Source organism: Bombina bombina, chromosome 9, assembly GCF_027579735.1.
Source record: "Bombina bombina isolate aBomBom1 chromosome 9, aBomBom1.pri, whole genome shotgun sequence".
Taxonomy (NCBI): domain Eukaryota; kingdom Metazoa; phylum Chordata; class Amphibia; order Anura; family Bombinatoridae; genus Bombina; species Bombina bombina.
The window spans coordinates 78183874-78210706 of record NC_069507.1 but is presented as its reverse complement, the minus strand read 5'-3'; the positions used below and the strand labels follow the sequence as shown (position 1 = coordinate 78210706).

Below are 26833 nucleotides of genomic sequence, written 5' to 3'. Positions count from 1 at the left end.
CACGTTGTGTTCTTTTTCCTGCTATAGATGATAGCATCTGATGGTACCCAAGAGAGTACTCCAGTGACAGTGAACATTCTGGTGATTGATGCAAATGACAACTCTCCAACTTTTTCTAACATCTCCTACAATGTCAAGATTTACACTGATATGACAGCAGGGGAGAGCATTATCAGAGTAAGTTTAAATGCTGTTTGTTTACCTCCTTTTAACATAGGACTCATTTCTCTACATAGTCAAAAAAATATATTTAAAGGACCATTATATACAGTAGAATTGCAGCTATGGAGGTCCTCCTTACTTCTAAAATAAGTAACAACATTAAGCGTCAAGAATTAGTTGTTGTGCCACAGACCATACAAATTGATGCTTTGGGTTTGATTTATTAAGCCCCTCTCCTCCCTTAGACTGCAGGTTCTCACAAGAGAACCTACAGTCAGTATTTATCAAGCAGCGGTCATCAGACTGCTTTCCTACCTTGTTCTCCACCTCTTAGGTGGATAATTTCAATCTCCCCAGGTCTCGTTTGACCGGGGAGATTGACAGCTCCAGCCCACGCGTGATTGGCTGTGCACAGGCAGGGGACGGTGTTGCACGCAAGAGCAAAATAGCACTTGTGTGCAATGTTAAATTCAAGTAGCGGATTGCTGCTCACCAGAGGAGAACTTGGGTGGACAGGGGTGAATATGTATGCCCCTGTCCACCCTTGATTGATAAATTGAGCCCTTTATGCTGGCGATATCCTTCTCTTAACTTCTTTCTATAGCTCTATAGAGGGAAAGCAAACACCTTCAGATTTGTATCTAAAATGATTAGTTAAACATAATGAAACAACTTTGCAATACATTGTCATTAATTCTTTTGCACCATTTTCATGTAATTTAGAAAATTAATCAATTTCTAATTATTAGAGCTTTGAATGCACATTGCTGACTTCTCAAGGCTAAACCTGCTACATATATGTCCATAATTGGCATTAGCAGATAAAACCTGCAAACAAATCTACGTTATACTAACTTAATGACAGTGACTAGCCTTGTTGTCTGTGGACTAAAGCCCAGATTGGCTTCTCCGGTTAAGGCAAATTGTGAAAAATAATTGCAATTTAAAAGAATGTTAATTTGTTTTAAAAATATTAAAACTTGGCTGATATGTTATTGTACAGCAGCACAACAGAATGTATTTTGATTGCAAGGTGTTTAGTGTCCCTTTAACCCCTTTCAGAGAAGAACTTGCCTAAAATACAGGAGAATTTTTAGCATTTTTGCTATAACTCATTAAAACAGAAATAGAACCTTGGTTTTTCGTTTACTTATCAAAACTATATATTTATTTTTTAAGTAGACAACTCAGGTATTGATCTAGGCCCATTTTTGTATATTTAATTCCACCATTTTACCTCCAAATGCGATCATATAAAAAAAAAATTCTTAACTTTTTCACAAACTTTGGGTTTCTTACTGAAATTATTTACATACGGTGAGTGCAAACATGATACAACTTATTGTAAAAGATTCTCTGGGATCCTCTTTGTTCAGAAATAGCAAACATACATGGCTTTGCCATTGGTTATTGGTAATTATAAGGCCGCTAATTGCACCACAGTTATATTATTTCTGGCAGTGAAGGTGTTAATCAGGTAGCTTATAAGGTTAATTTTAGATGTAGTATAGAGATTACCCTCCCATTGACTGATCCCTCCCAAACAGCCCCCCCCCCCCCACCTCACACATACACACACTCACCCCCATCATCCTAGGTACTGGCAGACTGTCTGCCAGCATGCATTTTAGGGCTTTTTAATTAATATTATTTTTATTTTTTTTCTACATTGTAGTAATCCTCTTCCTCTTCCACCTCCCTGAGTCCTCCCAAACAGCTCTCTAATCCTCCTCCCACTATTATTTTTCATTTTTATATTTTTTAAATGTTGTCTGTAGTGTAGTGGTCCCCCTCAAATCTCCCCCCCCCAGGCAATTATATGGGAACACTCACCCCCATTCCATCCCTTTTCTGTAGTGTAGTTCCCCATCCCTCCCCCCTCTGCCGCTGGGCCGCTCAGCTACTTCCCGCTTTCCCTCCAACACTTCCCGCCAGCACCAGCAGATGATCTTTACAGATGGTGACACACACAGTGTCACTCTCTGTAACGATCTGACATCTGCCTTAATTTTGAAGCAGACTGTTTCTATATGCAGACAGATGCCTGCAGCTCAGGAACAGAGAAAAACTTGCCCAAAGTACTGGATTTTATTTTAGCATTTTGCTATCGCTTTATTTAAACATAAATAGAGCTTTTGATTTTTTGATTTACCTATGACAACTGTATATATATATATATATTTTAAAGTAGACAACCCATGTTATTGATCCTGTCCCATTTTAGTATATTTGATGCCACTATTTGGCCATCAGATATGATCATATAGCAAAAGCATTGTTAACTTTTTCTCAAACTTTGGGTTTCTGACTGAATACACAAATACTGCAGTCATATGACAAATGGTTGTACAAGCTTCCCTGGTAAAGCAGGCATGCCTGGCTTTACAATTTTTTTTGGCAATTAGCATGCTAAAGAAATTCTTGGTAGTGAAGGGGTAAATAAGTTATCCCGTAAGGTATTTTTTTTATGCAGAGTAGATATTACCCTCCCAATTGACACCTCCCACTTTGTGATCCCTACCTGATCCTTCCCAAACAGCTCCCTCATCCCCTCTGGTGACCACCATCTAAGACAGTCTGCCAGTATGCAGTGTAGGGCTTTTTAAAAAAAAAATGTCTGCAGTAGTGTAGTGATCCCACCTCCCTGATCCTCCTCAAACAGCTCTTTAACCCTTCCTCTCACACTAGTGGTGGCCATCTTAGGTAATGTCAGCTGTCAGCCAGTACCCAGTTTATATTTATTTTTTGTTTTTATTTATTAATTCTTCTTTTTTTGTAGTGTAAACCATTCGCTTAAAATAATATTGAAACCATTTGCTTAAAATCAAATACCTGACAACTAATATCAGTTAAACATCAATACTATTTAATACAATATAAAATACATAAAACAATAATAGTCAGACCAGATTAAATTGTGAGGACATCTCCTCTAAAGAGAAGTTTAGAGGTAACGTCTTCACAATTTAATCTGGTCTGACTATTATTGTTTTATGTATTTTATATTCTATTAAATAGTATTGATGTTTAACTGATAAATTAGTTGTCAAGTATTTGATTTTAAGCATATGGTTTCAATATTATTTTAAGCGTATGGTTTAATTTTATTACCTATGGTCTTTTTAATTGTACTGCCTTGTTTGATGTTTAACCCTTAGCTTTTTAGTACCTTGAGTACTTATTAGCGCTGTTTGTAGTAATTTCTTTTGTCTACTATTCCCATTTGTACTGGTAGTGAGACCAGTCTTACAAATAGCTCTTTCAGGGTTTACAATATATCGCTTTTAGTAACTTTTTTCTACCTTCTTTCTGTTGAAATCATTTGTTGAAGGGGCAGCAACCTGGTGTAGCCTATTTTTCTATTGATAATTAATTGGTTGTAATATTTCAAATGTTTTGTTTTCTCTTTTGTTTGCTCTTCTATTTGTTTTCTCATGTTGTGCATATTCTTCAAATGTTCTGTATTTTATTACTGGTTATTATGCAAGACATCTTGTAGATAAATGTTATTTGTTAAAATATTTTAATAGTCATTGCAATAGCATAGAGCCTAAATATCTAAAGTTCTCTGAGTTTGTGAGATTTTCTAAGACAGATGTTCTTTTTCCAGTACTATGAAGACCCTTTCTCAGTTATCTAAAGGCAGTTTTTATCTTGAGATCAGTGTGTCTCTCAAGGGGGTGCTCCCTGCTTTTAAGCATGTAAAGGCAATACATACATTACAACAGAGTTCACAAAAAAGTTATGTAATTTAAAACTCATCCTGTTTTGTTTTGCTTTAAAACCTTTCCAAAGTAAAAAGTAGTAAAGGATTGATATTATCTGCACGGAGTCTCCTCCTGGCAGTTTATTAGTTTTGTGGGGGAGGGGAGGTTGAAGGCTGTGTGTGTGATAATGAACAGATGAACCCAGAAGGATCTTAACCCTCTGACTGATGTACTGACACAGGGGATATGCTCCCATGCACAAAGTTCTGGGGAAATGCTGAGTTAGATAAGCGAGAGTAGTCAAGTGAGCACTGCAAAAGATTTACTATCTGATGACTGCAGCATGAGCCTAGGAATATTTGATTTGATTCTTGTCATCAGGTTCCCTTAACAAATGTCAGGATACCAGAACTAGAGCACAGGTTACATAATCTGCCGATCACGAACTATGGCTATTAACCTGCTGTCACCAAAGGTAATGCTGAAAATCTTTCAGTGGGCCCTGAGGACTGGGATTTAAAAATACTGGCTTAAAGGGATATGAAACCCAATTTATTTATTTCTTGATGAATCTGCATGTTCTATCTGAATCATAAAAGAACAAAATTGGGTTCAGTATCCCTTTAAGTTACAGTATTTTCTGCTTGTGTCTTTGGTTTGGATTTTATGCTTTAAAATGCTAATGCTAGTCTTTCTTTATTCATAAAAACCAAAAAAAAATAACTATTACTTTTCAGATTGCAGTGCTGTACCATCTTTCTGATGGTAATATTTATTAAAAATTATGTAAAACTACCTTTAGGTTGCATGCATAAGATGTATTTTCTCATGTAAATATTGCCTAAATGATATAAGATATTGCAGTTTACACTTGGCCTATCCTCTCCTAGCTGTCCCATTTTACAGATGCAAAAAGATACAAATATTCCAAAATCCAAACTATTTAAAAATTCAGAAATTTTCTGGTCTCAATCAGTTTGGATAAAGAGTTTGTATCTGTATTACTTTGAAATGTGCTCAATGAATTTGTCCAGTTTTACTGCTGAATTATTGGTCATTAACAGTACTTTGATCATAGAGAATTCAGATTCTCTTCTCTTTCCACCATATAAGACTGGTGATTAGGGATGGGCGAATGTTTCTAAAAATTCGAAATTTTAAATGAATTTTGATACATTCGTTCGTTCGAATCGAATTTCGAATGTTTATATAACATTCTAACATTCTATTTTTGAATTTTCATTTTCAAATTTTTCAATAAAATTCAAAAATATTCGTTCGAATAATAGGATGTTTAGCTATGTATTCATTCAATTTCGAAATGTAATATTCGAATTTGAATGTGACATTCAAATTCGAATGTGACATTCAAATTTGAAATAATATTTCTAGTCTACAACTGTGTTTAATGAATGTAATATTCAAATTCGAATGCTACATTCGAATTCGAATGCTACATTCGAATTTGAATGTCACATTCGAATTTGAAATAGTATTTCTAGTCTAATACTGTGTTTTAAATGTGATATTCGATTCGAATGTGATATTCAAATTCGAAATAGTATTTCTAGTCTAATACTTTGTTTTATAAATGTAATATTCGATTTCGAATGTGACATTCGATTCAAATGTGATATTCGATTCGAATGTGCCATTCTAAATAGTGTTTCTAGTCTAAAATTGTGTTTTATAAATGTAATATTCAAATTTTAATGTGATATTCGAATGCGAATGTGACATTCGAAAACTGTAAATAACATTCAAAAATCAAATTTTTAAGAATATTCGTTCTTATTAACATTCTGTTATGTAAATCGAATTTCCACAATAACAATCGTTCTAACATTCGAATTCGGATATAAACACATTCGCCCATCCCTACTGGTGATGGATTTACTTTTTGTATACCATTTCTGTTACATTCATTAAAGTGATTCTATCCCCTGATAGGTCATTTATCAAAGTATAGGGTTGCCATATTGCCGCTTTAAAGGGGGACACCCTGGTTCCGTGGTAGAATTATCATAAAAAAGGGGCAGTTCATGTGAAAGGAGAGATGTCTACTATTGAAAGTAATGGAGCATGCTGCTAGAGTGAAGTTATCAGTGAGCAGGGGGCACACTTCAAAAATGAATTCCTGCAGCCAACATAAATTACATTACGCTATTTTCTGGGTATCGCATCTAATAATCATCTATATTTTTGTAGGCATGTGTTTTTCTATTAGGGTTATAATTATTTGTTGTGTTTTGAGAAAAGCTTGCCACCTTTTAGTTGGCGAGAAAAACCTGTGAGATCTGCAGTGCTAAAATCTTTATAGAATAACGTTGGGATTAGAGAGACAATTTTATATGTGCCCATGGAACCGCCATGTTCAGCCCATTTTACGAAAAAACTATTACGCTTTGTATTTTGGACTTAAAAGTACAAACTTCTAAGTGATTTTTGCACATCCAATGTACTTAAATTTACATACTAATTTTACATTTTTGATCAAATATGATTTTTGTTGAAGGATTTTGTTACAATTTGTGATGCACCTTAACAATACAATTTCATATTGTTTATTTTTTTGTAAATGGTTCAATTATTAATTTTTAAGATTTTTAAAATAAAAATTTTATTGTGCACTTTTGTAATGTCCGCACCTCTTCCAAATATACGAAAATACAGTATATGCTCCATAGCATATAAAAAGTATCTTTAGTTCATTCCTTCATGAAAATAGGTCTGGCGATCATTCTTTAATAATCTTGCCAGCCCAGAGACCTTTAGATCATGGGGCCCTTAATGAGTCACTGAGTGAAGTATTCCTCTAGCCATGTAAGCTACTGTAGAAAGACTTTGCTTTTCAACTACAAGTAGTCATTAATGTATATAACTACCTCAATAATCAAAGTGTAAAAGCATACTAACTTTAAGGAAAGTCATTTGTTCATAGATCTGATTCTCAAGTTTACGCAATCTGCTGTGTGACCTTATTACTATTTTGGCTAAGCATTATGCATTTGAGTCCACAAAAGCTTTAATAATCACATTAAACAACTGAAACACATAAAAGGCATATTTTTTGCCTCTTAGTGTTTTTAATTAAGTCTGGAATGTAGAATAATATAGTAATTGTTGCAGAAAAGCTTTATTGATTACACTAAAGGGAGTTTGACTCTAGCCTTACTTGACATATCTATATCAGGGCTGGTTATATATGAAAGATAAACAAAACATTAATGGCAGTAACAGCCCTGGATGGATGTTTATAAAGTAGTGGATGTGTGTGTTTCATCAGGTGAAAAGCCATCTTGAGTATACCGTGCTCTGGTGAGACCTTCCTGAATTTTTTTTACATTAGTGGGAATTGAATCCTGAAGTAAAATTGGTTATATCTATACAGTTTGTATATCTATCTATCTATATATATAGATATATATATATATCCATGCATATGTGTGTGTGTGTGTGTATATATATATCCCCCACCTTCCATTTGAGCATGCCCCACAGATGCTCAATAGGGTTTAGGTCTGGAGACATGCTTGGCCGATTCCATCACCTTTACCCTCATCTTCTTTAGCAAGGCTGTGGTTGTCTTGGAGGTGTGTTTGGGGTCGTTATCATGTTGGAATACTGCCCTGTGGCCCAGTCTCCGAAGAGAGGGGATCATGCTCTGCTTCAGTATGTCACAGTACATGTTGGCATTCATGGTTCCCTCAATGAACTGTAGCTTCCCAGTGCCGGCAGCACTCATGCAGGCTCAGACCATGACACTCCGACCACCATGCTTGACTTTAGACAAGACAAACTTGTCTTTGTACTGTTCATCTGGTTGCCATGACATAGGCTTGACACCATCTGAACCAAATAAGTTTATCTGGGTCTCATTGGACAACAGGATATGGTTCCAGTAATCCATGTCCTTAGTCTGCTTGTTTTCAGCAAACTGTTTGCAGGCTTTCTTGTGCATCATCTTTAGAAGAGGCTTTCTTCTGGGACGACAGCCATGCAGACCAATTTGATGCAGTGTGCAGCGTATGGTCTGAGCACTGACAGGCTGATCCCCCACCCCTTAAACCTCTGCGGCAATGCTGGCAGCACTCATATGTCTATTTCCCAAAGACAACCTCTGGATTTGACACTGAGCACTTGCACTCATGGTCGACCATGGAGAGGCCTGTTCTGAGTGGAACCTGTCCTGTGAAACTGCTGTATGGTCTTGCCCACCATCAAGCTCAGATTCAGGGTCTTGGCAATCTTCTTATAGCCTAGGCCATTTTTATGTAGAGCAGCAATGATTTTTTTCAGATCCTCAGAGAGTTCTTTGCCATGAGGTGCCATGTTGAAATTCCAGTGACCAGTATGAGAGAGTGTGAGAGCGATAACACCAAATTTAACACACCTGCTCCCCATTCAAACCTGAGATCTTGTAACACTAACGAGTCACATGAAACCGGGGAGGGAAAATGGCTAATTAGGCCCAATTTGACATTTCCACTTAGGGGTGTACTCACATTTGTTGCCAATGGTTTAGACATTAACGGCTGTGTTTTGAGTTATTTTGAGGGGACAGCAAATTTACACTGTTATACAGGCTGTACACTCACTACTTTAAATTGTAGCAAAGTGTCATTTCTTCAGTGTTGTCACATGAAAAGATATATATATATATATATATATACATACACACACATATGAATGTATATGTGTATGTTTTTGTATATATATATTCCATACCCACTGATTTGATATTATTTTGGACTTATATATGAAGTATAGTGATGTCGCAAATTGTTCGCCGGCAAATAGTTCCCGGCAAACATAGCATGTTCGCATTTGCTGCGGCGGGCGAACATATGCGATGTTCGATCCGCCCCCTATTCGTCATCATTGAGTAATACTTTGACCCTGTACCTCACAGTCGGCAGGCACATTCAAGCCAATCAGCAGCAGACCCTCCCTCCCAGACCCTCCTACCTCCTGGACCGCATCCATTTTAGATTCATTCGGAAGCTGCATTGTTAGTGAGAGGAGGGACAGTGTAGCTGCTGCTAATTTAGTAGGGAAATCTATAGCTAGGCTAGTGTATTCAGTGTCCACTACAGTCCTGAAGGACTCATCTGATCTCTGCTATAAGGACAGCACCCCAAAAAGCCCTTTTTAGGGCTGCTTTTTTTTTTTTTTTTCCCTGTTTAATCTAATTGCAGTTGCATGCCTGCCAGCGTGTGTGTCAGGCTCACAGCGTATACTGTGCCCACTTGCCCAGTGCCAACACTCATATCTGGTGTAACAGTAGTGTAGATTTAAAAAAAACAACACTTTCTCTTGTTAAGTGTAGTCAGTCCACGGGTCATCCATTACTTATGGGATTATATCTCCTTCCCAACAGGAAGTTGCAAGAGGATCACCCAAGCAGAGCTGCTACACAGCTCCTCCCCTCACATGTCATATCCACTCATTCTCTTGCAACTCAACATAGATAGGTCGCTGTGAGAGGTCTGTGGTGTTTTTAAACTTAGTTTATGTCTTCAATCAAAAGTTTGTTATTTTAAATGGCACCGGAGTGTGCTGTTTGTTCTCAGGCAGTATTAGAAGAAGAATCGGCCTGCGTTTTCTATGATCTTAGCAGAAGTAACTAAGATCCACTGGCTGTTTCTCGCACATTCTGAGGAGTGAGGTAACTTCAGAAAGGGGAATAGCATGCGGGGCCCCCCTGCAAACGAGGTATATGCAGTAAATTATTTTTCTAAGGAATGGAATTGACTAGAAAATACTGCTGTTACCAATGTAATGTAAGTACAGCCTTAAATGCAGTGGTAGCGACTGGTATTAGGCTGATGAGTGTATGTGCACTGAAGTATTTTTCTAGGGAATGGCATTTGACTAAGAAAATACTGTTAATACTGAAGTAATGTTTGAGCCTTAACTGCAGTAAAAGCGACTGGTAGCAGGCTTATTAATAACACTTCATAATCTTTAAATGTTCAAAACTTTTACTGGCATGTTAATCGTTTTTTGTGAGGTACTTGGTGATAAAATTTATTGGGGCATGATTTTTCCACATGGCTAACGTTTATTTCTGCATAGAAACAGTTAACCGAGATTTCCCACTGTTGTAATATGAGTGGGGGGGGCCTATTTTAGCGCTTTTTTGCGCAGTAAAAATTCAGTCACAGTCTTCCTACTTCATCCTCCATGATCCAGGATGTCCCTAGAGAGCTCAGGGGTCTTCAAAATTCATTTTGAGGGAGGTAATCAGTCACAGCAGACCTGTGACAGTGTGTTTAACTGTGATAAAAATGTTATTTGTTAAATTGATATCCGTTTTTGGGTATTAAGGGGTTAATCATCCATTTGCTGGTGGGTGCAATCCTTTGCTAACTTAATACATTTACTGTGAAATTTTGGTTGCTATAACTAATTTGATTCATTGTTATTTCAACTGTGACAGCTTTTTGTGCTTCTTAAAGGCGCAGTAGCGTTTTTTATATTGCTTGTAAATTTATTTGAAAGTATTTTCCAAGCTTGCTAGTCTCATTGCTAGTCTGTTTAAACATGTCTTACACAGATGAATCTGTTTGTTCACTATGTTTGAAGGCCAATGTGGAGCCCCATAGAAATTTGTGTACTAAATGCATTGATGTCACTTTAAATAAAAGTCAATTTTTACATGTAAAGAAATTATCACCAGACAACGAGGGGGAAGTTATGCCGACTAACTCTCCTCACGTGTCAGTACCTTCGCCTCCCGCTCAGGAGGTGCGTGATATTGTGGCACCAAGTACATCAGAGAGGCCCATACAAATCACTTTGCAAGACATGGCTACTGTTATGACCGAAGTATTATCTAAATTGCCAGAATTAAGAGGCAAGCGCGATTGCTCGGGGTTAAGGACAGAGCGCGCTGATGATGGGAGAGCCATGTCTGATACTGCGTCACAATTTGCAGAACATGAGGACAGAGAGCTTCATTCTATGGGTGACGGATCTGATCCAGGGAGACTGGATTCAGAGATTTCTAATTTTAAATTTAAGCTTGAAAACCTCCGCGTACTGCTAGGGGAGGTATTAGCAGCTCTGAATGATTGTAACACGGTTGCAATTCCAGAGAAATTATGTAGGCTGGATAGATACTATGCGGTACCGGTGTGTACTGACGTTTTTCCTATACCTAAGAGGCTTACAGAGATTATTAGCAAGGAGTGGGATAGGCCCGGTGTGCCCTTTTCCCCTCCTCCTATATTTAGGAAAATTTTTCCAATAGATGCCTCCACACGGGACTTATGGCAGACGGTCCCTAAGGTGGAGGGAGCAGTTTCTACTTTGGCTAAGCGTACTACTATCCCGGTGGAGGATAGTTGTGCTTTTTCAGATCCAATGGATAAAAAATTAGAAGGTTACCTTAAGAAAATTTTTGTTCAACAAGGTTTTATCTTACAGCCCCTTGCATGCATTGCGCCTGTCACTGCTGCTGCGGCATTCTGGTTTGAGTCTCTGGAAGAGGCCATTCGCACAGCTCCATTGGATGAGATTATGAACAAGCTTAAAGCACTTAAGCTAGCTAACGCATTTGTTTCTGATGCTGTTGTACATTTAACCAAATTAACGGCTAAGAAATCTGGTTTCGCCATCCAAGCGCGCAGAGCGCTATGGCTTAAATCATGGTCAGCTGACGTGACTTCTAAATCTAATATTCCTTTCAAAGGGCAGACCTTATTCGGGCCCGGCTTGAAACAAAATTATTGCTGACATTACTGGAGGTAAGGGTCATACTCTTCCTCAGGACAAGGCCAAATCAAAGGCCAAACAGTCTAATTTTCGTGCCTTTCGTAACTTCAAGGCAGGAGCAGCATCAACTTCCTCCGCTCCAAAACAGGAAGGAACTGTTGCTCGTTACAGACAGGGCTGGAAAGCTAACCAGTCCTGGAACAAGGGCAAGAGATGTCCAGGATCCCTGGGCGTTGGAGATCATATCTCAGGGATACCTTCTGGACTTCAAAACTTCTCCTCCACAAGGGAGATTTCATCTTTCAAGGTTATCAGCAAACCAAATAAAGAAAGAGGCGTTTTTACGCTGTGTACAAGACCTCTTATTAATGGGGGTGATCCACCCAGTTCCGCGGACGGAACAAGGGCAAGGATTTTACTCAAATCTGTTTGTGGTCCCCAAGAAAGAGGGAACCTTCAGACCAATCTTGGACCTAAAGATCTTAAACAAATTCCTAAGAGTTCCATCATTCAAAATGGAAACTATTCGAACCATCCTACCCATGATCCAAGAGGGTCAATACATGACCACAGTGGACTTAAAGGATGCCTACCTTCACATACCAATTCACAAAGATCATTATCGGTACCTAAGATTTGCCTTCCTAGACAGGCATTACCAGTTTGTAGCTCTTCCCTTCGGGTTAGCTACGGCCCCGAGAATCTTTACAAAGGTTCTGGGCTCTCTTCTGGCGGTACTAAGACCGCGAGGCATAGCGGTGGCTCCGTACCTGGACGACATTCTGATACAAGCGTCAAGTTTTCAAATTGCCAAGTCTCACACAGAGATAGTTCTGGCGTTTCTGAGGTCGCATGGGTGGAAGGTGAACGTGGAAAAGAGTTCTCTATTACCACTCACAAGGGTTCCCTTCCTAGGGACTCTTATAGATTCTATAGAGATGAAAATTTACCTGACGGAGTCCAGGTTATTAAAACTTCAAAATACTTGCAGTGCCCTTCATTCCATTCCACACCCGTCAGTAGCTCAGTGCATGGAAGTAATCGGCTTAATGGTTGCGGCAATGGACATAGTACCATTTGCGCGCCTGCATCTCAGACCACTGCAATTGTGCATGCTCAGTCAGTGGAATGGGGATTACTCAGATTTGTCCCCTCTACTAAATCTGGATCAAGAGACCAGAGATTCTCTTCTATTGTGGCTTTCTCGGCCCCATCTGTCCAAGGGGATGACCTTTCGCAGGCCAGATTGGACGATTGTAACAACAGGCGCCAGCCTTCTAGGTTGGGGTGCAGTCTGGAATTCCCTGAAGGCTCAGAGATCATGGACTCAGGAGGAGAAACTCCTCCCAATAAATATTCTGGAGTTAAGAGCAATATTCAATGCTCTTCTAGCTTGGCCTCAGTTAGCAACTCTGAGGTTCATCAGATTTCAGTCGGACAACATCACGACTGTGGCTTACATCAACCATCAAGGGGGAACCAGGAGTTCCCTAGCGATGTTGGAAGTCTCAAAGATAATTCGCTGGGCAGAGTCTCCCTCTTGCCACCTGTCAGCGATCTACATCCCAGGCGTGGAGAACTGGGAGGCGGATTTTCTAAGTCGCCAGACTTTTCATCCGGGGGAGTGGGAACTTCATCCGGAGGTCTTCGCTCAACTGATTCATCGTTGGGGCAAACCGGATCTGGATCTCATGGCGTCTCGCCAGAACGCCAAGCTTCCTTTTTACGGATCCAGATCCAGGGACCCGGGAGCGGTGCTGATAGATGCTCTGACAGCCCCTTGGGTCTTCAACATGGCTTATGTGTTTCCACCATTCCCGATGCTGCCTCGACTGATTGCCAAGATCAAACAGGAGAGAGTATCGGTGATTTTGGTAGCGCCTGCGTGGCCACGCAGGACCTGGTATGCAGACCTAGTGGACATGTTGTCCTGTCCACCATGGTCTCTGCCTCTGAGGCAGGACCTTCTAATTCAGGGTCCTTTCAACCATCCAAATCTAATTTCTCTGAGACTGACTGCATGGAGATTGAACGCTTGATTCTATCAAAGCGTGGCTTCTCGGAGTCGGTTATTGATACCTTAATAAAGGCTCGGAAACCTGTTACCAGAAAAATTTACCATAAGATATGGCGTAAATATTTATATTGGTGCGAATCCAAGAGTTACTCATGGAGTAAGGTTAGGATTCCTAGGATATTGTCTTTTCTACAAGAGGGTTTAGAAAAGGGCTTATCTGCTAGTTCGTTAAAGGGACAGATTTCGGCTCTGTCTATTCTTCTACACAAACGTCTGGCAGAAGTTCCAGATGTTCAGGCTTTTTGTCAGGCTTTGGCTAGGATTAAGCCTGTGTTTAAGACTGTTGCTCCGCCGTGGAGCTTAAACTTAGTTCTTAATGTTTTGCAAGGTGTTCCATTTGAACCCCTTCATTCCATTGATATCAAGCTGTTATCTTGGAAAGTTCTGTTTTTGATGGCTATTTCCTCGGCTCGAAGAGTCTCTGAGTTATCTGCCTTACATTGTGATTCTCCTTATCTAATTTTTCATTCAGACAAGGTAGTTCTACGTACTAAACCTGGGTTCTTACCTAAGGTAGTTTCTAACAGGAATATCAATCAAGAGATTGTTGTTCCATCTTTGTGTCCTAACTCTTCTTCAAAGAAGGAACGAATTTTGCATAATCTGGTTGTAGTCCGTGCCCTGAAGTTCTATTTGCAGGCAACTAAAGATTTTCGTCAAACTTCTTCTCTGTTTGTCGTTTACTCTGGACAGAGGAGAGGTCAAAAGGCTTCGGCTACCTCTCTCTCCTTTTGGCTTTGTAGCATAATACGTTTAGCCTATGAGACTGCTGGACAGCAGCCTCCTGAAAGAATTACAGCTCATTCCACTAGAGCTGTGGCTTCCACTTGGGCCTTTAAGAATGAGGCCTCTGTTGAACAGATTTGCAAGGCTGCAACTTGGTCTTCACTTCACACTTTTTCAAAATTTTACAAATTTGACACTTTTGCTTCTTCGGAGGCTATTTTTGGGAGAAAGGTTCTTCAGGCAGTGGTTCCTTCCGTTTAAAGTTCCTGCCTTGTCCCTCCCATCATCCGTGTACTTTTGCTTTGGTATTGGTATCCCATAAGTAATGGATGACCTGTGGACTGACTACACTTAACAAGAGAAAACATAATTTATGCTTACCTGATAAATTTATTTCTCTTGTAGTGTAGTCAGTCCACGGCCCGCCCTGTCTTTAAGGCAGGTTTAAATTTTAATTAAACTCCAGTCACCACTGCACCCTATGGTTTCTCCTTTCTCATCTTGTTTCGGTCGAATGACTGGATATGACATGTGAGGGGAGGAGCTGTGTAGCAGCTCTGCTTGGGTGATCCTCTTGCAACTTCCTGTTGGGAAGGAGATATAATCCCATAAGTAATGGATGACCCGTGGACTGACTACACTACAAGAGAAATAAATTTATCAGGTAAGCATAAATTATGTTTTTTTTGACTGTGTTAAATAATAGCAGTCAGTTTCTTTCACACGTGTGCGTTTAAGTGCCTGCCTGCCAGGGCACAGTGTCACCCCAGTGCAACTCATATCTGGTGCAACAGTAGTGTAGATTTAAAAAAACAACACTTTTTTGACTGTGTTAAATAATAGCAGTCAGTTTCCTTCACATGTGTGCGTTTCAGTGCCTGCCTGCCAGGGCACAGTGTCACCCCAGTGCAACTCATATCTGGTGTAACAGTAGTGTACATACCTAATGTTTTAAAGCATGTTATTCCAAATAATTTAGGAATGTTAGGTGATTTATGCCCTTTATGGATTAAAACCAGACTATGCATCAACTATGTAATTTTCCATGGGAGTTTTGCCATGGATCCCCCTCTGGCATGCCACAGTCCAGGTGTTAGTACCCTTGAAACAACTTTTCCATCACTATTGTGGCCAGAAAGAGTCCCTGTGGGTTTTAAAATTCGCCTGCCTATTGAAGTCTATGGCGGTTCGCTCGGTTCGTCCGTTCGCGAACAGTTGTGGAAGTTTGCGTCCGCCATTCGCGAACGCAAAATTTTTGGTTCGCGACATCACTAATGAAGAACTCTGCTTCTTTTCAAGGTCATAAATGTTAGAGCAAGTTTAAAAAGTTCCCAAACATTTTAAATTATTTTACTTATAACCCAAATCAATTTTAGAAATTCCAAATAATAATAAGAAAAAATAGATATTTCTTTTTGTATGAAATATAAACATGAACCCATATTTTGCTCCTATTTATTCAAAGTGTACGGTAAATATCAAATAGAACATAAAAATATAAATGGCAGTATTTTCAATGATAATTTTGTAATTACTTTCTGAAAGGTTAAAGTATTTCACTCAATCACTGTGATTTAGCCTACAACATCTCAGTAAACACACAAAATTATATTCATGCTTAGGCAGGTGAATATGATGTGTGTCATTTGGTTTTATCTCTGGAGTTTAAACCATTGTCACACTAAAGTTGGGCATATGTTCAGGCATCTGCTCAGTCTTGTTACTAGTGTTAATTAAGATTGAGTCATATTATCAAAGGTGAAAAAACATGGAGATTATGAGCTCTGTCGTAAAACGCGTGCAAACGGATTATCTGTATTTTGTCAGTGCTTTAACCTGTTGCAGTCATTATTAAGCAACCTATTATTTTTCTCTTTTTGTATAAATGTATAAGGAATACATTATTTTAAAGAAATACATTATTTTACCTGGCCTGCTCTGTTCATGACATCTCTAGAATCAAAACTATCATTTAGATGAATTATGGTTGTGGAGGTTGAAGCACTATTACTTGGTGAATGCTGGTATTAGTTTGCATTCCTTTTTAGAATGCCCTTGAACAGTAAGGAGAATTATTCATCCTTGTCTAATCCATATTCATATTTTATGGAATTTTTTTACCCTTGATATGTTATTTAAAGTCTTTATAATACTAAGTCAAAGTTTTTATAACATAGCTATTGTTCAGTGTCCTTTCCTCTGTATCATCGTTTTAGTTTTTGTTTTCCTTTAATTTTCTTTAATGTGTCAGCTTGTAAAAAATTTCCATAAAACATTATTTTCTCATAAAAATGTCTTTGTGTGTGCGTGTATATATATATATAAGAAAAGAAGCTTGCACTCTCTGGATTTTTGAAAAAGGTGCTTTATTTAGTACAAAAAATGTGACGTTTTGGGGATCAATCACCCCTTCATCTGATGAAGGGGTAATTGATCCCCAAAACGTCACCTTTTTCAAAAATCCAGAGAGTGCAAGCTTCTTTTCTTCTGTAAAGACTCGCCAGAAAACAGCAGTTATGAAGCAGCGGTCACAAAGACCGCTGCTCCATAACCTGTCCGCCTGCTCTGAGCAGGTGGATAGTCATAGCCGGAAATCAACCCGATCGAGTATGATCGGGTTGATTGACACCCCCTGCTGGCGGCCTATTGGCCGCGAGTCTGCAAGGGGCGGCGTTGCACCAGCAGCTCTTGTGAGCTGCTGGTGCAATGCTGAATACGGCGAGCGTATTGCTCGCCGTATTCAGCGAGGTCTGGCGGACCTGATCCGCAGTGTCGGATCAGGTCCGCCAGACCTTAATAACTAGAGGCCTAGGACTCTGAAACTGCTCTCATAGCTTGATAACTGGAGCCCTTTTTGTCCATTTAAATTCTGGGAGTTTTAAAAATGTGAATTCTAAAAAAAATAACAATAAATAATATGAAACTGTTACCTGCACATATGTGATGAACTAATATTATTTGAAAAGTGAAAAAAATAGATATATTCAAACGCACTAAACACTCCTGATTAGCCACAGTGTTTTACTTTTTATTTGGCAGCATATTCTTTGTATATAAGACACCACCCCCCACCTCCCCCCACAAAACTTTAGCTAAAATATTTTTCTCTTGTAAGGTGTATCCAGTCCACGGATCATCCATTACTTGTGGGATATTCTCATTCCCAACAGGAAGTTGCAAGAGGACACCCACAGCAGAGCTGTAATATAGATCCTCCCCTAACTGTCATAGCCAGTCATTCTCTTGCAACTCTCAACAAGCTAGGACGTTGTAGGAGAGAGTGGTTAAATATAGCTAGTTTATTTTCTTCAATCAAAAGTTTGTTATTTTTAAATAGTACCGGAGTTGTACTATTTTATCTCAGGCAGTAAATAGAAGAAGAATCGGCCTGAGGTTTCTATGATCTTTGCAGGTTGTAACTAAGATCCATTGCTATTCTCACATATGTCTGAGGGGATTACACAGATGAGGTAACTTCAGCGAGAGAATGGCGTGCAATTTATTCTGCTATCAGGTATGTGCAGTTATAATTTTTTCTAGAGATGGAAAACACTAGAAAATGCTGCTGATAACGGATTAATGTAAGTTAAGCCTGAATACAGTGATTTAATAACGACTGGTATCATGCTTACTCCCAGGGGTAATACCCTTATGATATTTACAATATAAAACGTTTGCTGGCATGTTTAATCGTCTTTATATATGCTTTGGTGATAAAACTTTATTGGGGCCTATTTTTTTCCACATGGCTGGCTTAAATTTTGACTAGAAACAATTTCCACTGTTGTAGTATAAAAGTTACAGTTGGTGCAGTTAAAATTACAAACTGTGACATCCAGCTTTCCTCAAAGGCCTTCTGAATGCTATAGGACATCTCTAAAGGGCCCAAAGGCTTTCCAAAGTCGTTTATTGGGGAAGGTAGGGCCACAGCTTGCTGTGGCAGTTGGTTGTGACTGTTAAAAAAACGTCTATTTCGTTTTTTTGATCCGTTTTTTGAACTAAGGGGTTAATCATCCATTTGCAAGTGGGTGCAATGCTCTGTTAGCCTATTATACACACTGTAAAAATTTCGTTTGATTTACTGCATTTTTTCACTGTTTTTCAAATTCTGACAAAATTTGTTTCTCTTAAAGGCACAGTGCCGTTTTTTATATTTGCTTGTTAACTTGATTTAAAGTGTTTTCCAAGCTTGCTAGTCTCATTGCTATTCTGTATAAACATGTCTGACATAGAAGAAACTCCTTGTTTATTATGTTTAAAAGCCATGGTGGAACCCCCTCTTAGAATGTGTACCAAATGTACTGATTTCATTTTATGCAATAAAGATCATTTTCTGTCTTTAAAAAATGTATCACCAGAGGAATCTGACGAGGGGGAAGTTATGCCGACTAACTTTCCCCACCTGTCAGACCCTTTGACTCCCGCTTAAGGGACTCACGCTCAAATGACGCCAAGTACATCTAGGGCGACCATAGCGTTTACTTTACAAGACATGGCGGCAGTCATGGATAATACACTGTCAGCGGTATTAGCCAGACTACCTGAACTTAGAGGTAAGCGAGATAGCTCTGGGGTGAGACAAAATGCAGAGCATACTGACGCTTTAAGAACCATGTCTGATACTGCATCACAATATGCAGAAGCTGAGGAAAGAGAGCTTCAGTCAGTGGGTGATGTTAATGACTCAGGAAAGATACCTGATTCTAATATTTCTACATTTAAATTTAAGCTTGAACACCTCCGCGTGTTGCTTAGGGAGGTTTTAGCTGCTCTGAATGACTGTGATACCATTGCAGTGCCAGAGAAATTGTGTAGACTGGATAAATACTTTGCAGTGCCGGTGTGTACTGATGTTTTTCCAAATACCTAAAAGGTTTACAGAAATTATTAATAAGGAATGGGATAGACCAGGTGTGCCATTCTCTTCCCCTCCTATTTTAGAAAAATGTTTCCAATAGACGCCACCACATGGGACTTATGGCAGACAGTCCCTAAGGTGGAGGGAGCAGTTTCTACTCTAGTAAAGCGTACTACTATCCCTGTCGAGGACAGTTGTGCTTTTTTTTTTTTTAGATCCAATGGATAAAAAATTAGAGGTTACCTTAAGAAAATATTTATTCAACAAGGTTTTATCCTACAGCCCCTTGCATGCATTGCCCCTGTCACTGCTGCTGCGGCGTACTGGTTTGAGTCTCTGGAAGAGGCTTTACAGGTAGCAACTCCATTGGATGACATACTTGGCAAACTTAGAGCACTTAAGCTAGCCAATTCTTTTATTCTGATGCCATTGTTCATTTGACTAAACTAACGGCTAAGAATTCTGGTTTTGCTATACAGGCGCGCAGAGCGCTATGGCTTAGATCATGGTCAGCTGACGTGACTTCAAAATCTAAGCTACTTAACATTCCCTTCAAGGGGCAGACCCTATTCGGGCTTGGTTGAAGGAGATTATTGCTGATATCACTGGAGGAAAAGGTCATGCCCTTCCTCAGGACAGGTCCAAATCTAGGGCCAAACAGTCTAATTTTCGTGCCTTTCAAAACTTCAAGGCAGGTGCGGCATCAACTTCCTCTAATAATAAACAAGAGGGAACTTTTGCTCAATCCAAGACGGTCTGGAGACCAAACCTGACATGGAAAAAAGGTAAGCAGGTAAAAAAGCCTGCTGCTGCCTCTAAGACAGCATGAAGGAACGGCCCCCTATACGGGAACGGATCTAGTAGGGGGCAGACTTTCACTCTTTGCCCAGGCGTGGGCAAGAGATGTTCAGGATCCTTGGGCGTTGGAAATTATATCCCAGGGATATCTTCTGGACTTCAAAGCTCCCCCCCCAAAAGGGAGATTTCACCTTTCACAATTATCTGCACACCAGATAAAGAGAGAGGCATTCTTACACTGTGTACGAGTCCTCCTAGTTATGGGAGTGATCCATCCAGTTCCAAAGGAGGAACAGGGACAGGGTTTTTACTCAAATCTGTTTGTGGTTCCCAAAAAAGAGGGAACCTTCAGACCAATTTTGGATCTAAAGATCTTAAACAAATTCCTCAAAGTTCCGTCGTTCAAGATGGAAACTATTCGTACCATCCTACCACTGATCCAGGAGGGTCAATATATGACTACAGTGGATCTACAGGATGCTTATCTTCACATTCCGATACACAAAGATCATCATCAGTTTCTCAGGTTTGCCTTTTAAGACAGGCATTACCAGTTGTAGCTCTTCCCTTGGGATTAGCTACAGCCCCAAGAATCTTTACAAAGGTTCTAGGGTCACTTATGGTGGTCCTAAGGCCGCGGGGCATAGCAGTAGCCCCTTATTTAGACGACATCCTGATACAGGCGTCAAACTTCCAAATTGCCAAGTCTCATACGGACGTAGTACTGGCATTTCTGTGGTCGCATGGGTGGAAAGTGAACAAGGAAAAGAGTTCTCTATCCCCACTCACAAGAGTTTACTTTCTAGGGACTCTGATAGATTCTGTAGAAATGAAAATTCACCTGACGGAGTCCAGGTTATCAAAGCTTCTAAATTCCTGCCGGGTTCTTCATTCCATTCCGCGCCCTTCGGTGGTTCAGTGTATGGAAGTAATCGGCTTAATAGTAGCGGCAATGGACATAGTTCCGTTTGCACGCTTACATCTCAGACCGCTGCAACTATGCATGCTCAGTCAGTGGAGCGGGGATTACACAGATTTGACCCCTCAACTGAATCTGGACCAAGAGACCAGGGATTCTCTTCTCTGGTGGCTATCTCGGGTCCATCTGTCCAAAGGTATGACCTTTCGCAGGCCAGATTGGACAATTGTTACGACAGATGCCAGCCTTCTAGGTTGGGGTGCAGTCTGGAACTCCCTGAAGGCTCAGGAATCGTGGACTCAGGAGGAGTCTCTCCTTCCATTAAATATTCTGGAACTAAGAGCGATATTCAAGGCTCTTCAGGCTTGGCCTCAGTTAGCAACTCTGAGGTACATCAGATTTCAGTCGGACAACATCACGACTGTAGCTTACATCAACCATCAAGGGGGAACGAGACGTTCCCTAGAGATGTTAGAAGTTTCAAAAATAATTCGCTGGGCAGAGATTCACTCTTGTCACCTATCAGCTATCCATATCCCAGGTGTAGAGCACTGGGAGGCGGATTTTCTAAGTCGTCAGACTTTTCATCCGGGAGAGTGGGAACTCCATCCGGAGGCATTTGCACAACTGATTCATCTTTGGGGCAAACCAGAACTGGATCTCATGGCGTCTCGCCAGAACGCCAAGCTTCCGTGTTACGGATCCAGGTCCAGGGATCCCAAGGCGACACTGATAGATGCTCTAGCAGCGCCCTGGTCTTTCAACCTGGCTTATGTGTTTCCACCGTTTCCTCTGCTCCCTCGACTGATTGCCAAGATCAAGCAGGAGAGAGCATCAGTGATTCTGATAGCACCTGCGTGGCCACGCAGGACCTGGTATGCAGATCTAGTGGACATGTCATCCTTTCCACCATGGTCTCTGCCTCTGAAACAGGACCTTCTACTTCAGGGTCCTTTCAACCATCCAAATCTAATTTCTCTGAGGCTGACTGCCTGGAGATTGAACGCTTGATTTTATCAAAGCGTGGCTTCTCCGAGTCAGTTATTGATACCTTAAGACAGGCACGAAAGCCTGTCACCAGGAAAATTTACCATAAGGTATGGCGTAGATATCTTTATTGGTGTGAATCCAAGGGTTACTCATGGAGTAAGGTCAGGATTGCTAGGATATTATATTTTCCCCAAGAAGGTTTGGAAAAAGGATTGTCAGCTAGTTAAGCATCTGGCAGATGTTCCAGACGTTCAGGCATTTTGTCAGGCTTTAGTTAGAATCAAGCCTGTGTTTAAACCTGTTGCTCCACCATGGAGCTTAAACTTGGTTCTTAAGGTTCTTCAAGGAGTTCCGTTTGAACCTCTTCATTCCATAGATATCAAGCTTTTATCTTGGAAAGTTCTTTTTTTTGGTAGCTATTTCCTCGGCTCGTAGCGTCTCTGAGCTATCTGCCTTACAATGTGATTCTCCTTATCTGATTTTTCATACGGATAAGGTAGTCCTGCGTACCAAACCTGGGTTCTTACCTAAGGTGGTATCTAACAAGAATATCAATCAAGAGATTGTTGTTCCATCCTTGTGTTACACAATTTGGACGTGGTCCGTGCTTTAAAGTTTTACTTACAAGCTACTAAAGATTTTCGTCAAACATCTGCTTTGTTTGTTGTCTACTCTGGACACAGGGGAGGTCAAAAGGCTTCGGCAACCTCTTTTTCTTTTTGACTAAGAAGCTTAATCCACTTAGCCTATGAGACTGCTGGACAGCAACCTCCTGAAAGGATTACAGCTCATTCCACTAGAGCTGTGGCTTCCACTTGGGCCTTTAAAAATGAGGCTTCTTTTGATCAGATTTGCAAGGCGACGACTTGGTCTTCGCTTCATATTTTTTCAAAATTTTACAAATTTGATACTTTTGCTTCTTCGGAGGCTATATTTGGGAGAAAGGTTTTACGGGCAGTGGTTCCTTCCATTTAAGTTCCTGCCTTGTCCCTCCCTTCATCCGTGTACTTTAGCTTTGGTATTGGTATCCCAGAAGTAATGGATGATCCGTGGACTGGATACACCTTACAAGAGAAAATACAATTTATGCTTACCTGATAAATTTATTTCTCTTGTGGTGTATCCAGTCCACGGCCCGCCCTGTCATTTTAAGGCAGGTAATTTTTAAATTTAAACTACAGTAACCACTGCACCCTATGGTTCCTCCTTTCTCGGCTTGTTTTCGGTCGAATGACTGGCTATGACAGTTAGGGGAGGAGCTATATTACAGCTCTGCTGTGGGTGTCCTCTTGCAACTTCCTGTTGGGAATGAGAATATCCCACAAGTAATGGATGATCCGTGGACTGGATACACCACAAGAGAAATAAATTTATCAGGTAAGCATAAATTGTGTTTTTCTTACACTTTGTCACATGTAAAACCAAGTTGAGTATAAGAAAAACAGATTTAATAATTTCAGATTTGGATAACAAAACATAATTTTTATATTTATAAATTAAATATATAAATTATATTTTATTATCCAAAATAAATAAAAAAATCTTAGTAATGACTAACAAAAAATCATGTGATGTTTTGATCTGTATCATTTTATTTTTTTATAATACAAAAACTGAATTATATAAACTGATTTAGTTATCTATATGCAATATTTTGCATTACCCTTTAACATTTTAGGCAAATCTATTATTTGTCTTTCCTCCTATCGATCGGGCAGCTTTTCTTCAAATAGCAAAGTTTCCAAGCGATCATTCAATTCTTTCTTATTACTAAAAAGAAGATTGTCAATATCAGTCAGGAACAGAAAATGTCCAATGCTTAATTTATAGGATATAACAGGGGCATTCTCTGCCCTCTTTTTCCAATATGCATTTTACTATGGATCCCTGGTTTTTATAAACATGAGGCTTTTTCCAAGTTAATTTTTATGTTACACTCAAATCACTTAGAAAATCCTGCCGTTCACATCTATGCAACATTTCCAGAATCTGTCCCTTCCTTACTCAAAAAATTCAAGAATACTAATTAATTCCCTCATTTTCTCACACATAGTCTATTGCAATATACTTCTTTATGGTCCTCCAAATCGCCGCCTCTCCTCTCTCCAATCTATTATGAATGATTCAGCAAGACTCATCCACCTAAGTCGCCAATCTACATCAGCTGTTCCGCTCTGCCAGTCTCTACACTGGCTTCCCATACACTCCAGAATACAATTTAAAGTGTTAACCCTAACTTACAAAGCTCTCAACACTCCCAACTATATTTCTGCTCTCATCTCCAAATATTCCCCAACCCGTCCACTTCGATCAACCTCTGACCTATGTCTCTCCCCTCCTATTATCTCTACATCCCTATCCCGCTCTAAGACTTCTCACGTACTGCTCCTGTCCTCTGTAACTCTCTACACCGCTCCATAAGACTGTCTCCAACCTTGTATAGCTTCAGACGCTCCTTGAAAACACACCTATTCAGAGAGGCTTACCATCTCTGTCTTTCATCCTAACCAAAATAATTCTTGAACTGCCTGACTCACTGCTGCAACTGCAAACCATGTGACAAGCTACCCCAAACCTTAATGCTCTGCACCCTCAACCTGTAGATTGTAAGCTCTCCGGAGCAGGGCCCTCTTCCTTTTGTACTAGATTTGTTTAGTCTGTTATGTTTTGTATTTTATCACAAATCCTTTTCATTGTATACACCTATCTCTGTTCCCAGTGCTACAGAATTTTGCAGCGCTAGAGAAATAAATTATAATATACTAGTCTTAAAGCCCGTGTACACGGGCCAATTTTTTTAAATACCCTGGTTCCAACCCTTGCTCCCTCTCTCTCTCCCCTCTCTTTTGCGCTCTCTTCCCCACCCCTCTTCTGCTCTCTCTACCCTCTTTTGCTTTCTCTCACTCCCCCTCTTTTGCTCTCTCTCTCTCCTCCCTCTTTTGCGCTCTCTCCCCCCTCTTTTACACTCTCTCCCCCTCTCTTTTGTGCTCTTTTGCGCTCTCTCCCCCTCTTTTGTGCTCTCTCCCCCTCTCTTTTGCACTCTCTCCCCTTCTCTTTTGCTCTCTCTCCCCCCTCTTTTGCTCTCTCTCCCCCCTCTTTTGTGCTCTCTCCTCCCTCTTTTGTGCTCTCTCCTCCCTCTTTTGCGCTCTCCCCCTTCTCATTTGCTCTCTATCCCCCTCTTTTGCTCTCTCCCCCCCCTCTCTTTAGCGCTCTCTTACCCCTCTCTTTTGCGCTCTCTCCCCCTTCTCTTTTGCGCTCTCTCTCCCCCTTCTCTTTTGCGCTCTCTCTCCCCCCTCTCTTTGACGCTCTCTCCCCCTCTCTTTTGAGCTCTCTCTCCCCCTCTTTTGTGCTCTCTCTCCCCCTCTTTTGTGCTCTCTCTCCCCCCCTCTTCTGCTATCTCTCCCCTCTCTCTTTTGCTGTTTCTCTTCCTCTCTTTTGCTCTCTCTCTTCCCCCCTCTTTTTGCTCTCCCCCCCTCTCTTTTGCTCTCTCTATGCCCCTCTTTTGCTCTCTCTCCCCCCCTCTCTTTTGCTGTCTCTCCCCCCTCTCTTTATCCCCCCTCTTCTGCTCTCTCTATCCCCCCTCTTTAGAGCTCTCTATCTCTCATGGCACATCCGACCCCGCCATATATATATATACATACATACATACATACATGCATGCATGCATGCATGCATACATACATACATGTTACAAACATTCATACAAACTTTTGCTTGCTGTATCCCTACCTATACTAAAAATATGAGTAACAAATATTTTCTTTTCAGAAAGGATATGTAAACAGGAAACAATAGCACTAATTAATCTCCCAGTGGAGGTAAAAGGGAGAGAGAAATGTTGTATCTGATGTAGCTGGTTGTGCCCATTCAACTCTCAAGCCATAGCAATCCAATGCCTAACATAGATAATATCTGCATTACTCCCAGGCTCATGTGTCTAAGAAAACATCAGGTAATGATTTTAATGAGCTAAACCAGCTATTTCAAATACATAAATAAACACAAAGAATAATTTTCTATAGATGTAATACTCTGCAGTAGATATAACAAGTAATTTGGAACACATTAAAGGGAAACTAATTTTATAGTGTCCCTGTTAGCAACATAGGATAATCCAGGTCTGGATCACTCTTCGTCTCAGAGAGGTGTAATATGACCAACATTTATGTTTTTACTTTCATTTTAATGATGCTGTATTGAATCTTATGGAAAGAGCACGCCAAAAGTAAATCTTCATAAATTGGCCAAAATATCTCTCAGATGTGGCATTTATTTACCGTAGCTGTTACACATGCATGTGGTTAAAGGTTTTTGGATGCATCTTATTTGTATATTTGTACAGAGAATGTAGTATTAATAAATCCAAATTTTGCTAGATAAAAAAAATATAAGTGGCAAAAATGCACTCTCACAATTAACAAGATTAGTAGTTGATATAATCCTCATTCATCTAGTGGAAAGTAACCTAAACAAGTATTTTGCAGTTCCTCATATTACATTACTATTTTACAGCACACCCAATATAAGAATATAAAAAAGGCAAATAGAGGAGGTTGCGCTCTTCTGTTTTTTTTCTCTATTAGTAGTTTTTATCCTTTTTAAAATGCTCGGTTTTATGACAACCTCTATTTATATCAAAATTAGCATTCATTTGCTTTTTTTAATCTAAAATATGCAAAGTCAACTGATTTCTGCAATTTTTAATGTGATGCAAATTTTGGCAGAATTGTCATTTTAAAAATTGACCTGAATCTCTAAGGATTTTTATGATATGTACTGTAGATTTCTACATTTCCAGTATTGTGAATAATAAGGTTTAGCTAATTTAAAATTGAAAAAAATATTTTAAATTCCTTTATCTATTAGTATTTTTTTTA

The 26833-nt window shown here is 39.8% G+C and overlaps 1 protein-coding gene across 1 annotated transcript in view; it reads left to right on the top strand.

Annotated features, from left to right (window-relative positions):
* PCDH15 (protocadherin related 15) overlaps positions 1-26833 on the top strand; it is a 1588775-nt gene that overhangs the window by 614718 nt on the left and 947224 nt on the right. The window contains exon 11 of the mRNA XM_053692906.1: positions 28-177. Within this exon, the coding sequence (XP_053548881.1) occupies positions 28-177 (150 nt within the window). The remainder of the gene's footprint in view (positions 1-27; positions 178-26833) is intronic.